Source organism: Cupressus sempervirens, chromosome 5 (genome assembly GCF_028749045.1).
Source record: "Cupressus sempervirens isolate cs-2001-9-10 chromosome 5, ASM2874904v1, whole genome shotgun sequence".
NCBI classification, from domain to species: domain Eukaryota; kingdom Viridiplantae; phylum Streptophyta; class Pinopsida; order Cupressales; family Cupressaceae; genus Cupressus; species Cupressus sempervirens.
In genome coordinates this window covers 898,975,414-898,990,122 of record NC_143122.1, presented here as the reverse complement: position 1 = coordinate 898,990,122, position 14,709 = coordinate 898,975,414, and the positions used below count along the sequence as shown (strand labels likewise).

Genomic DNA, 14,709 nt, shown 5'->3' with positions numbered 1-14,709 from the left:
GATTGTCCACTTGTCCATTCCTCCCAATCTATGATTAGAACATAGTTGCCTGTTGAATCTGGCTGTACATTGGAGCTCAGACTGTTTTAAACGCAAAATTTTAAAAAGCATCACAGGGAATGCATGCTTCTAGTAACATGACCAGGTTTAGAATGACTAAATAGCGAAGAACTTATAAAATAACCTACAAATTAGAACAGAAGGAAGAAATGATGAGCAACATATTTAGTGCATATGGGTCAAGAACAGACCTGACAAGGGCTCCAATTATCAAAGGAATTGCATCCAATTGCAAGGTACGCTGACGACCTATCTTATCTGCAAGTACCATAGAACCAAAGCTACCAAAAAAAGCAGCAACTACAAATATGCTTACTACAAGCCCCTCAGTAAGTTGATCTCCTTGAAATCCTAGTTCATGAGCAATAGATATGATCGGGCCATTCATTACCCTGCAAAACAAATAAGTTATCAAACAACTTTCAATTAGCCAGAAATAATATACTATCATCGAATGATAACAAAACTAAATAAAAGCATAAATCATTTGGATTGTGAGACAATAATTATTGCAAATTGTTGCCAAAGTAATCAGAATTATGAATACATAATTCAAGTCCATTGACTTGTGGGATCAAAATAAGCAACTGATCAAAATGGAAATGACTCTGTTATCAAATAACTCTTGAGAATACAAAAATCTTATCTGGTGAAATGCACAAAGAGTCAGATTTTTGACAACTAATTCTTGTAGAAGTACCAAGCAAGGTGAGCACTCTAATGTAAAGATATAAGATATTTTCAATCACACAAAGAGTCAGATTTTTGACAGCTAATTCTTGTAGAAGTACCAAGCAAGGTGAGCACTCGAATGTGAAGATATATTCAATCACTCTCCCTGGATAATATAATCTTAAATATCAATGTGCAGTTCTCACAAATATTGTGCAAGTCTGGTAGGGCAGGTCAAAAGAACTATTAGCAGAGATCAGAAAAGGTATGGCAAAAATGGAATGTGTGAGAACATGGAAACAAACACATTGACAAAGGAAAAGCAAAATTGTGGCTTCTTTTGAAATAACCAATATCTATAAAATAATTTAGGGAAGGAATTTGAAATAGTTTGCAGTTATTAGTTAATTATCAAACTATAAAATGAGATACATAAGAGAACTGAGACAAGAGTTAGTAGCTCCTGTGAATCCCTCATATTCAAACAACACAATAATAGTAGGGCCCAATCTTTTATGCTGTCTTCTATGGAACAAGAAGACGTGCTTGCTGTAATCTCTGAGTTATGAATTCGCTATACCGATGCTTAACCATTAACAATAAAGAGGAATTCCTTTCCATGTGTAAATTTGACTAAATGAAGGAATGAATATAAAATCATCAGCACTTGTAGATATACAGCAAGACATTAATGATTTGAACAACTTGGCAACCAGAAGTATATGAAATCACATCACAGAATATATGAAATGATTTTTGGTCCATGCCCTCATAAAAACCATTGAGCCTATTTGACAACAGCCAAAGCTTTTACTACTAATAAAATTGTTTAGCCATGGGAAACCATATATAGATGAAGTTCCTCGTCTACTGCTGTATCTCGTAAATTACATGCATAATAATACAAATGGTAGTGCATACCAGATGTATTATATCATAAGGACTCAGCAGTACACTATACTACCTTGCTTGGCAGTACACAGCATATTTAAAGGACTCGGCAGTTGCCAAGAGAAACACAATTGTCAACCAATCAACACCTACAACCACCTGAGAGTAACAACCATCGGCAATCTATACATTGACGGGGTAAGGGGCGCAGGGGTCTGGGCAAGGTCAAGAGGCACTACACAAGGAAAAGCTGTAACACCAATATGTTCCAAGGAAACTCAAAAACTCCAATTTGACACCTTCAGAACTACACAAAACTCCACGGTGTGCATCATTTTCTTGAATTTTTAAGATGCCAAAAAACAGTACTGATCCCAAGTATGAAGTTGTGCACTCTGCCCAATCTCTTATTTGCAAAACAAAGCACTGAAACTCAAGGAATTGTTAGCATTGTATGGAAGGATGGCACTGAGTTAGCCAAGAAATTGTTATCCCGTGATGTTTGGTAAGGTATATCCCAATTGGCCCTAGAGACACCTTCATGTATGGCTTGCAACTTTTTCTCACTTGCTATTGTATTTTACTTTCTCCCTATGATGTTTCAAAATGGCTTTTTCCATGCTTGTACGACAAACTCTCTTCTTCCATGTACAGATAACTTTTTGCCCTTTATGGATTGCACAGTACCATTTCTTCTTCCACGTACGGCTACTGTTTTACACCATTCAGCTTACCGTACTACTGGATTTTTACACTGAACAGCTGGCTTTTACTCCATATGGCTCCTTCTACAGCTGACTTTTTACACATGTGGTTCTCATCTACACCAACATGCAGTCTAGTTCCCGTATGCCATGCTCCCCTCATCTGCAACCTGCATAAGGACTTGTTTAGTATGGTTCCAGATCTCTCATACATCCCTACTTGTAATGACCTTGTTCTGTACTCTTTCAAATATCTCATACGACCTCCTCACTTGTAGAACGTGGAATCTCCAGCAGCGTACAATACCAGCATATGATTTGTTTTTCTTACTTCTGGAACCTTCTCCCCCATATGTCTTGTGCAGTCTCTTAGATTTTGCTTTGAACAGATGTGACGTCACCACATACAGACTAAAGGTTTCCAAACCCCATACAATTCTATCTTTTAGATCTTGCCTCTCATGCGACTCATTGCCTAGCAAGTATGAGAACACCTAGCTTTCAATCCATGCACAATCCCTCTTGTAAGGGTTGCTTACCACATAGCAATTACCCAAGCCACATACGGTTTCCTCACTTTCATCCCCACCGTACAGTTTTGTTTGTTGGGTGTAACACTCTTCTCTATCATAGGGACAAATTTTAGGCATTTCCCACTCGTTTGGCACTATCCACTACTCCATTTACAGGTCCCCAGTGGTCTATAAATTGTGTATGGTGTAGACTCCGTAAGGTACTGTTGACACAAAAGTCTACACCCCTGCTTGAGGTACGACCCTCAAACGACCTTGTGTAACATGGAAACAACCTCCAAGTGTGAGACTTCTGCTTTGAGGTCAAATCTCCAAAGAAGGTCGGCTTCCTTACTATCAGGATGCACCTAAACTACTGCTTGAGAGGAAAAGGGAGAGAGAAACAAAAAGTAAAATGCTGAAAGGGAAAGGGGATGATGCACTGAGATAGAACATGGTTACAATCTCTACCCATGACTGCACAACGCATCAATAAAATACCCAAATACACAAATCTTGACTCTATTCTACCCTCTCAAAACTCACATGCAGGTTTGGAGTTAATTAAATGTTGAAAGGAAAGACATCTTCACAGTGCAGCAATCATCAACAGATTAAACACAACATATAACTCTAAGAAGTAGGAAAGAAACATTCAAAACAAGGCAAGATGCATGCACCGGTGCAGGGGGGGCCCAACAAAAAGTTATTGGGCCGGGCGGGGCCATTAGGAGTATAGAATCTTCACCCCCCTCCCCCTGCATACCCCATAAACGTGCCCCTAAAACAGATTATTGTTGGCCCTACTATTTGTTGTGAGGTTTTCACACCATCGCCCCAAAACTTTTGAGGACCCCCTTTTTCGAGCAAACCTTGGCAATTTTCACTGATTTTGGGAATTTTTCGGTTGCCTTGGGAATTTTGGAGTGGTCTAGAGGTTTTTTTTTAATTACCAATTTTTACACCTTGGACGCCTTCGGGCCAAGGGAGAGGATTTGATTTGTTTTCACCCGATGCTAAACTTGATTTTCCGGAACAAGTAATTTTTTCCTTAGGCCTAGCAGGTTTCATACAACATTTTTTTTATAGTTAAAATGATATCTGGCAGGATAAAATTGCAAATTTTGCACTTAGATTTCTATAAATTTGATATAATTGTATACGCTTGAGCATTTTCAAAATGAATTTTGGATTTAGTCGTTTTGGAAAATCTTTAAAAATTTTGGTGAAAAGAAATTTTGATAGTGAAATTGGATTTAGAGTTTGAATTTCAACTACTAGGAAAATGATTTATTTTGTTAAAAAATTGAAATTGCAGTGCAAAATTGAAATTGGATTGAATTACATAATCTCATTAGTTTGGTCGAAATTTTGCCTAGAGGATTTTAGAAATGTTAAAGGAAATTGGTAATTTGGAATTGAAAATTGATTTTGGCTTGCTAGATTCAATTTTAATGATATTTTAATTTCCAAAACATTGTTAAATGAAAATTTTGACATCTCCCAGGTTTATCTTGTTTCTATTTTGCAATTTTGGATCAGACTAGCAATTAAATGGGCCAATTTTGCTATAGGGTTTAGTTAGTTTAATGTTTCATTTAAATCTAGGCCATCTTTGGAGGTCTAATTTAATTTTTTGTTACCATCCAAGCAGGTCAGCCCAGTTTGGAGATCAACTGGAGGATATAAGAAGGGGTTTCCCCCCTCTTATTTCCTCATTCATTCTTTCCACCTCCTCTTGCAAGATTGAGCGATTTTCTTCTAAAGAGGTGAATTTCTAGCTAAGGCAATTTTTGGGGATCTGATTTTGCATTTTGGCTAGCGATTTCTTCTTCCTTGAATGGGCAATTTCTGCCCTAGGGCGAATTTGAAGGAGCAGATCTGATTTTTGCAAGTTAGGCGATTTCTGCCCTAGGTTGAATTTGTGAGGAAGGCCTGATTTTTGCGAGACTGGCAACAATCCTGAAGTCTGATTTGTCCTCTAGGGGCTGTGATTTTCTTCTTCAGCTTTGGCAATTTTATTTCGAGAAGAGGCAATGTGATTTAAAGTCTGAATTTTGACAATTTTGGACGAATTTGGAGAACCAAAATTCTGATTTAGAGCAGATTTTTTCTGCCCTAGGGCAGCGATTTCCTTCAAATTGGGTGATTTTGGCAAGGAGGTCAAAATTCAGTGGCATGAGCAGATTTTTGCAAGCATTTCATTTGCTAGGGCATCATATTTTGTTAGAGGATTGAATTTTCTAATATCAGATCCGAACTTGAAGAGGGCCCAATTATTGGTAAACACAGATTTAAGGTAAAATTCTATTCATTTTTAGAGGTGATGATTGGTTTTAAAGGTGAATTCTATTTCTTGTTCTTGCTTGGTTCGTTTTACCTTATCTTCTTCTTGCACTACTCATCCAGCACTTCATCATTTCCATTGATAGGCTGAAGTTGGGAGATATAAGTGTAGATTTCATGATAGGACACTTGGAGAGGCAGAAATAAGCTTGACCACACTAAAATTGAAGTTTGCAGATTGATAAGTATAGTCCATCCTAAGGTAACAAAGAGGCAGAAATAAGTGGTAGTCCCACCCCTAGGATTGAAGTTTGGAGATTGATAAGTGTAGAAATAGGATTTGAAGAGGCAGAAATAAGTTAGATTCCATCGGTGGAAAGAAGGTTGGAGATCGATAAGTGTAGTCCATATCATTTAAAACGAAAGGGCAAAAACAAGTGTTTAGGATGGTAGATGTTAGTGCAAGCAAAAACCCAAAGAGAACGAATACCAAAAAAGACAAGGAAGACATGATACCTAAAACCACTTTCTTCTTGAAAGTAAGGTGAATAAGTGATACCAACATTGGCACGGTGAAAATGGTACAATTGAAGGATAGATTGAAGGACAATCCCCCATGGCAAAGAAGATCTACATGAGCGGAATTGTACATACGGCGGCTTTCCCTCCTACCTCGCCTTGTCTGGAATTGGTAATAAAGTGTGCATCCCGGTTTGATATTGTTACCAAGTCCATTTTTCTATGAAGGGAAGAGAGTGTTGGCTGACATCAACGGACAAGTGGTCAAAGAAGTATTCAATATTCCGCAGCATAAAAGCATGACAGTGATAATGATGAATCAAACAACCAAGTTCTTTTAAAATAATCAAGAGGCCTACTTCATACATCTAAAGCAAAATTGGTTACACGAAGGCAAGAAGGGAGTTACCAAGTCATCAAAACTCACCGAGTAAGATTTCAAACCAGAGTACAGCAATCTAATTGTGCTTCTCAGCCGAATCATGGGCGTGGCTCAAGATATGCAATTCGAGAATTGGATGCACTATTTTATTGATGAGATTGAAAATGGAAAGAGAAAATTTGTTTGGGCTAGAATTATAAGTGAAAATTTAGAGTTGCAACTAAGGGCAATGCAAAACCAAAAGCAATTCTATATGGGATCCTATCTTTTCTATCTGATTGCAAACTATATGAAAATCTTAGACTTAAAGCCTTGGGAGTAATTAGCAATGGGTCGGGGCAATGTTTGGTGCATAAGTGCTATCCACAACTTCATTTGCACAACACAAAAGATTATAAGATGTTTTATGATGCCTTTTCCATGAAGACGGTAAGGATATTACAAGGAACACCTGCTAGGAAGCTCTCAAAGGAAGCCGAAGTAAAAGTTAAGAAGTATGGGAGTTGGTTCATCCAATTTCTGTAATCCACATATATTAGAGTAGCAGGAAGTACAATTTGTCCCAAGAGACTTCCAAGGTACCCACCTAACAAGATAGTTTTGATGGAGTTGGCTAGGCAACTTGAGCATTATGACAAGATGATGAAACTTAAGGATGAGATAGGGATCACCTTCTCATTTGGAATAGCCAATGATACTTGCCCCAATCCTCTTGTCTTTGCAACTACAGAGAAAGAGTTAGAGCGATATCATCTAGGATGGTATAGAGAAAGACAAGAATTCGATCCTAATGGTCTTATCAAGGCATTTCACGAAAATACATTCAAACATATTCCTACTATAGAAGATTTTTGGGCCAATGCACAAGATGAATTTCATGTGAGAAAGCTAGCTTTATTAAGATTGTTAGTAGGCATGATGAAGGCAATCAGATGGAGAGGTGTTGATATTCCTGATCAACTGGAAGATGATGAAAATGTGCTAAGGGAAGATTATCTTACAATGGATGGAATAGAGTTGGGTCCAGTGGATTAGGATGATCATCAGGCTCCAACCTTAGAGGCAGTTACAAGGACAGTTGATCTACACACTGAGTCATGGTACAATGAGAAGTTAAGGCAATTACAAAGTCGAAAGGTACACCTTACTTATGAGAAAACGAAACCAAAGAAAGAATGTCCAACAAAGTCAGTCGGACAGAAAGATGGGGGCAATAGCCAGCAACAAAGAGCAATTAAGGGCAAGAAGAGAAATTTCGAGGTTGAGAACAGTAAAGAACATCAGAAGCCTCCAGCAAAGTGACAGAATGCGGCACCATCAAGGGGGAGCATAGTTGAGGCTAGGAAATGAACAGGTGGTCTCAGTAGAGGTGAGCTCTAATTCGGAATCAAGTGGTTACAATAATAGTACCGAATACTCTCCTCTCTCGAAGAACCAACATGGAGATGATGTGACAATCACTGGTAAAGAAGAGGATAGGCCAATTGATATTGAGGAAATAAGCCAGGCGCCTGAGTCCGTGGTGATGCTTTGCTAGTTGAACTAAATATAAATTTGAGGAGATGCACTACACCACTATGGTTAAGGCAAATGCTTATGCCAAGAGGCGAGGTGGTGACTGTCCGAACAGTTGAAGATATTCAAGGGTTAGTGAAAAAGGAAGATAGTGAGAAACAGAAACAAATTGCAAATACGGTGGCAAAGGTAATCAGAAGCGATGATGAGGGTCACCGAAAAGTTGAGATTGCTATACCAAAGGTTAGCAAGGTAGTGGATGAGATTGTAGCCCAAGAGTATGAGATAGTAGAGCATAACTTGTAAAGTTGGAGGCCGAAAACAAGCATTGGAGAGATTACCAGCCTATCCAACAGTTGCATCAGGCAGCCATCCCTCAAGATAGCGAGAGCAACATAGAAGAAATATCGGCTTAGTTCCACGAAATCAAAGAATGGATCAGTAATATAATTCAAGATGGCTGAAATTTCTTGCCTTCCTTTATCTCAACATTCAGGTCATTGGTGGCTTTTACAGACAAATTCAGGACATTTGAAGGGGAGTGGAAGGATTTCCTTCCAGCAAGGACTTAGCCATTCCCAAGCTACAAGCATTTACTGGGCTACTAGAGAGATATTTGGAGAGAACCAAGTTGGTGGATGAAGGAAGAATGAGTACAGTGAAGTCTTGATATGTTGCCTTAACCATCAAATTGAGGATACTTGAAGAGATACAGAATGAGATTGCACAGCATAGCCCAAGCGTTGACACTTCCATTTCAACCATGTTGGGCGATGTTGGGGTTACACTTGATTTTGAAGATATCAAAGAGGAGAACATCAATGAGACAGAGTTTGGGTCGAGATTGGATGAGTCGAGGAAGGTTGCAATCAAGAAGAGGCATTTGGGCACCCTTGCCTTCCTCAATGCCTTTATCGAATATGTGAAAGAATATGAGAAAGATCATGTAAAGACACTGCAAGTGGTGAGCAACATGATGAACTCAGCTGAGCTCAAGATGAAACACACGCCTTGCGTTCCCATGAAGGAAGCCAACGATAGGCTAGCCAAGTTCATTGCCTTGGTTAAACAGATGAAAGAAAAGGGTAGAATTGTATTAGAAAATCATTTGATGTAAGCCCAAGTGACAAATTCTCCTTTTTCTTGGGTAGAATAGGTGTCTGATTCTAGTTGGCTACCATTTTGGTGTCTTCTCATTGGTTGTCACTTTTTCTTTTTTTCATTGATTCATTGATGAGGTGGCGTCTTCTCATTCGTCGATGGGGTGGCAACTCTAATTAGGGTTTCTGAGATTTGATCTTGATCATTGATTTTGCCTCTTAATCTCTACCATTGGTTGTAATTTTGGCCTCTATATAAGGCAATTTGCTCTCATTTGTAAAGGGTTGAAGAAAATTGTTGCTTAAGATAATACCAAAATTGCTTCTCTTATCATTGTTGTGACTTGCATGGTGATAAGAACACTTGGTGTTATTGCATGGTTTCTACTTCCAATAGTTAGAGTTAAATTTCATTAAAGTTGCTAAAGTAGATTTTATTTCAAGAAGTTGTTAAGAGTAAGAGTAGATGGATAGTTGTATGGTGATATTAGTGGATGTTTGATAAGGATCTATAAATCAGGCCACTAGCATCCTAGCGGCTGGTCAGGAAGCCTTGCGTGGTAATCTAGTATTTTTCCCTTGAATCATTGCATCTATGGAGGTAGAGCCGCTGGTAAGCTTTCATCAAATTTGATCCTCGTCTGTTTGCTAATCTTTCCATTCATAGGAGTAGATGTAAAGTAGCAAGTAGTTTAGTAGTTGGAGTTCAATCAAGAAGAAAGTTAGAAATCAGAGCATTATTGGTGGACATTTCCTCCATCATCACCATCAACATCATTTGCCGCTAGTATACATTGCAAAGCTAAATCATCATCATCACAGCAAAAGTCCAACATCCTTGAATGAATAACGTAAGCCTACCTACATGATTAACCAGCAAATCACATTAATATAACTGAGTTAGTATCCACAGGTGTAAGGAACATTGGAGGTTTTCTCATGTCTTCATGAGTATTTACTTTTCAAGAGAGGGTTGAGTGTTTGATATTCTATATCAAGTATTCAATTCCTATATGTTATGTAGTGGTACAAAACTGACATCAACACTTTTATATTATAAAGCTAGCCCCATAATATTGTCAGGGGGAGGAGATAGCCTTAAAATAGTAGGGCGGGTGTTCATGTGGCCCTTCAAAATAGTAGGGGTTGTGCATGGACTCCTACAATGGCAATAGGACGTATAGAATCCCTTTCGAATAGTAGGGGCCCACCCCGTGTATCCGAAGCTACTGCTTAGGATTGGTACACCACAAGATTAGAGATTGGGGATGAAGGACCACAAGACAGATTTCCTCGACTTCGGAGGTGGGTGGCCCTTCACCTATATCCCCAGGCTTTTGTTTTCTCAAGAGGGTTCTTTGGCTTAGCCATTGACATAGCCTAGCCCATCTCTCTTGGATCGTGAACCTTTAGAAATCCCTTACTATCTACCCATCTATCTCTATCCACCAACCCCCTGCTTTCGAATAGGAGGGCTCCTGTAGGAAAGCAATGACTCTGCAGTGCGCCTTCCGAGAGTAAGGCTCAGTGCAGTAGGAGGGGATTATAGGGACATGGTGCCCATATCAATCAGTCGGTTGGGCGATCTCCAAAACCTCCTCTACCTAAAGGTCGCCTATTCTCGATTCACGTGCGATGGGTGGGAGACAATAGTTGCCCATTCTCCAACTTTCTCCTTTCTAGAATCATGTATTTGACCCACACCAGAATGGCTAGGGCATAGCATACATGGGTGGGCGAGCTCACATAATGTTGTTTCAAAGCTTGTCAACCAGCTCAACATGAGAATGAGGATCTCGTCGATGCTAGGGCGGGGGGATTCCAAGAAATGGAGTGAATGGGCAAGGAATTCGTACCAATCCATCGACTCCCGTCTCATTATTGTTCTACTCATCAACTTTTCTCCTGGCTTCAGCGCCATGGCATCCAGCCCAGTGTAACAGGACTTGCCGAGTCAGCCTTGGACTCGGCGAGTCAGAGGCAAAGTCCACCTTTCCGAGGCAGACTGCCTCTTGACTCAGACTCTGCCGAGTCTTGTCCGAGTCCAGTCTGACTCGGCGAGTCCCGATGCCAGGACTCTCGCCGGCGGGTAACAAGTAAAAAGGCAAAAAAAACATAAAATGCTTTGTTTAATTGGATTTTTTTGGTTTGTATAACATGTTATTGACCTAAAAAGGTCATTCCACCATTTGCTTGTGCTCACAAGAGAGAGGAAAGAGTTAGAGAAGAATATTGGGGTTTTGAGAGAGAAATCAACAAACCGGTTTGCTCTCCTGTATTGATTGCTAATGGTTTGTGCATCTTTCTAGCTTGCATTAAAGCATTGAGAGGAGCTTGAGGGAGCATTTGGAGGAGGTTTCTACAAACTTGCATTTCCATTGTTTGTGCAAATTTGAAGAGATAAGCTACAAGTTGTTGTTGCATTTCTTTGTGTTGTTTTATACTATGTTTTAAACTTTTACATTCATATTTTTTAAGTATTTTCACTTCTCGTTTTGTTTAAATTTGTTTGGTCTCTACTCTCTACTACTAGTCTACTATTTTTTTACTTCTCATTTTGTTTACATTCATATTGCAGCAAGCTGACAGCGAACAGTAACTTATTGAAATTTGATATAATGTCTCAACAACAAGGTGAGGGAAGTGGAAATAGGCCTCCATTTAACCCTAATGCAGACCCAAGTGCAATAGCAAGGGATAGGGCTTGGAAACATGCCATCCCAGGGCACAAAAAGGGAGTTATTACATGTTGGCATTGTGGTGTGGCACATAATGGGGGAGGAATAAATAGATTGAAGTATCACCTAGCACATATACCTAGACGTGATGCTAAAAAATGCAAAGATGTACCCCAAGATGTTATGCGAGACATCCAAACTCTTCTAGAGGAAAAAATGGAGCAAAAAGAATTGAAAAAGAAGCAACATGAAAAAATGGCACAACTAGCCGGAGCCCAACAAGGGTCTTCTAATTTTCGCTCTCCATTATCCACTGCTCCACCTACGGATACCACCGCTTCTACGAGTGTGAGCATTGGGCTTCGCATTCGTAAGCAAAAATCGACACTTGATTCTATGTTTGCTCCACGCACGGCTCCAAGTTCACAGCCATCGCTTGAGAGCATGGGTTGGAACAAGGATAAACATGATTATGCAAAATTGGCACTTGGGGACTTCTTCATCTACAACAACATTTCATTCAATGCAGCAAGGTAATTATTTATGTAAATTTAAATTTAAGTCTTCTCTTGCTTTCAAAGTTACAAGTTTCAGCTTTCAACTTTCAGCTTTCAATAATATGTTTATTTTGTTTATTTTAATTTGTATTTTGTTTTCAAATTTATTTATAATATACTAATTTGTTTAACTTTAAATTTTATTCTATTTGTTTTAGGTCCCCTTATTGGCAAATTGGAATCGATGTTGTTGCTGTTTGTGGTCCGAGGTTCAAAGCCCCTAGTGCTGAAGAGCTAGGAGACCCTATTTTGAACCAAAGGGTGGCTGATGTACAAGTTGAAATCACGGAGCAGCATGAGGTGTGGAAGAAAAAAGGTTGCACCATCATGACTGATGGTTGGACTGATAGGAGTAGAACACTCCTCAACTTTCTTGTTTCTTCATCAAGTAAACTGTAATTGTACTTAGAGTCTTAGACATTAAAAATTTAGAAGTAGAACTTGTACTTAAGTGATTAAGTTTATAAATTTTGAATTTATAAATTATGATTCATCATTAATCATTATACTAATTTGTTTCTTTTTCTTTAGGTGCCACGATTTTTTTGAAATCCATTGATGCCTCGGGAAAAACAAAGAATGTTGAATATCTTTGTAGGATAATGGATGAAGTGATAAAGAATGTGAATGAGGAGAATGTGGTGCAAATAGTTACTGATAATGCAGCAAATTATGTTGCTGCAGGAAAGCTTCTTATGGAGAGATACCCTCACCTATTTTGGACCCCTTGTGCCGCTCATTGCATTGACCTCATGTTAGAGGATCTTGGTAAACTCCCTTGGATCAAAACAGTTATAGAGCGAAGGAGGAGTGTATGCAAATTCATATATAATCATACATGGGTCCTCAACCTCATGAGGAAACACAATGAGCAAAGGGAGTTGTCTCGTCCAGGGGTCACTAGATTTGCAACCAACTTCCTTACATTGAAATCCTTGCTTGATTCAAAGGGAGGTTTGAGACGTATGTTTGTTAGTGAGGAGTGGCTTGCATCCTCATATGCAAAGACCACTGCAAGGATTGCTGCAGCTGATCATATTTTTGACGAGCGCTCTTTTTGGACACCTATTGCTGATATTGTGACGGTAATTTTCCTTTTTGTCCTCATTTCAACTTTATTTTGTTTATGAAATTATGTTATAAATTATTGTTCATTTTTTAAACAAAAAACTTAAAGCTGATTATTTCTTTTCCAAATTTCATAATGATTGCAGTTTGTAAAGCCGCTTATTGTTCTCCTACGAACAGCTGATGGAGAGAAGCCCTCAATGGGCTACATTTATGAGAGCATGGATAGGGTGAAGGAGGCCATTCGCACTTTTTTTGTAGGGAATCGAGATAGGTATGGGCCTATATGGGATGTTATTGATAGACGATGGCACAATCTACTTCACAGGCCTATACATGCAGCAGCCTACTTCCTTAATCCAGCATACCAGTTCAGCCCACATTTCAAGGCTGATGATGAGGTGTGGAGCGGCCTCTTCGATGTTATAGAGAGAATGTCACCTAATTCAGTAGTTAGCACAGATATAGTCCGTGAGATTGAGCTATTTAAGAAAGCTCAAGGGGACTTATTTGCACGAGAGTTGTGCAAAAGAAATGTCACCAGTAGAAATTGTGTATCGGCCGACGGGTCCCTTCGGAAAGGAAATTGTGTATCAGCCGACGGGTCCCTTCGAAAAGGAAATTGTGTATCGGTCGATGGGTCCCTTCGGAAAGGAAATTGTGTATCAGCCGATGGGTCCTTTCGGGAAAGTTCTTGTTATGTAGCCGACGGTAAATAGTTTGTAGCGGACATGATGTATCTGGCCGACAGATTCCTTCGGGAAAGTTCTTCGGAAAGTATTTATAACCCCTTCGAGAAGCATTGTATTCATCTTATCATCAGATATCTTATGAGAAAAGCATGATGTACTGTTGGTATATGCGAATAATAATAAGAGTTCTGTTGTTTGCTGTTCGGTGTTCGTGTCTATTTCCTGTGTGCGTTGCTTAATTAATCCATACGGTAAACATTTGGCGCCGTTGCCCAATGGATCTGGCATGCAGGCAGGCGGATATGAATTAAATGCCGAATAAGTTGAACAAAGATAACAGTAAGCTGAAGGAAATAGATGACATACGCGTTGCACAGGAAAATTTAATTTTGGCTCAGCAGATAGAGCGTCGAAGGAGGTTTCAGAAGATTTCCGATGGAAACAAGAGCGCGGAAGGATTGTTGAAGGAGACTCGACAACGGCTTGAGTTGGTGGAAGAAGCGAGGGAGGAGTTTCTGAACCTGCATACGCCACGGGAAGAGAATCTTGACGGAAGGAGATCGACTCGCACGGCTCGGAGTGCCGACGGAGCACGAGCGTGGAGTGACCTCTTCGTCCGAGATATACTTCCGGAACAAACAGCTTCGGTTGACGAACCCTCTTCTTCACCAAACAGCGCGGGTGTTGAAAACAGCGCGGAAGCAGAAAACAATGCGGGTGTTGAAAACAGCGCGAAAGCCGAAAACAATGCGGGTGTAGAAAACAGCGCGGGTGTGCGAAACAGCGCGGGTGTCCACAACAGCGCAGGTGTTGGAAACAGCGCGAGTGTGCAGAACAGCGCGGGTGTTCAAAACAGCGCGGGAGCTCAGAACAGCGCGAGTGCTCAAAACAACACGGGAGTGCAAAACAGCGCAGGTACACAACCAAACCCTCAACATAGAGTGATAATGGCAGGTCCGAAGGAAAAATTGACTAAATTTGATGGTGATGAAGCAGCTGATCCCATTCGACATTGTAAAACATGTGAAACAATCTGGAGGGCGAATGGCATAACAGATACAAACGAATGGATC

The 14,709-nt window shown here is 39.8% G+C and overlaps 1 protein-coding gene across 1 annotated transcript in view; it reads right to left on the bottom strand.

The window, feature by feature from the left end:
- LOC149558823 (Major facilitator superfamily protein) overlaps positions 1–14,709 on the bottom strand; it is a 239,510-nt gene that overhangs the window by 148,297 nt on the left and 76,504 nt on the right. Inside the window, exon 3 of the mRNA XM_089832862.1 lies at positions 252–452. Within this exon, the coding sequence (XP_089688988.1) occupies positions 252–452 (201 nt within the window). The remainder of the gene's footprint in view (positions 1–251; positions 453–14,709) is intronic.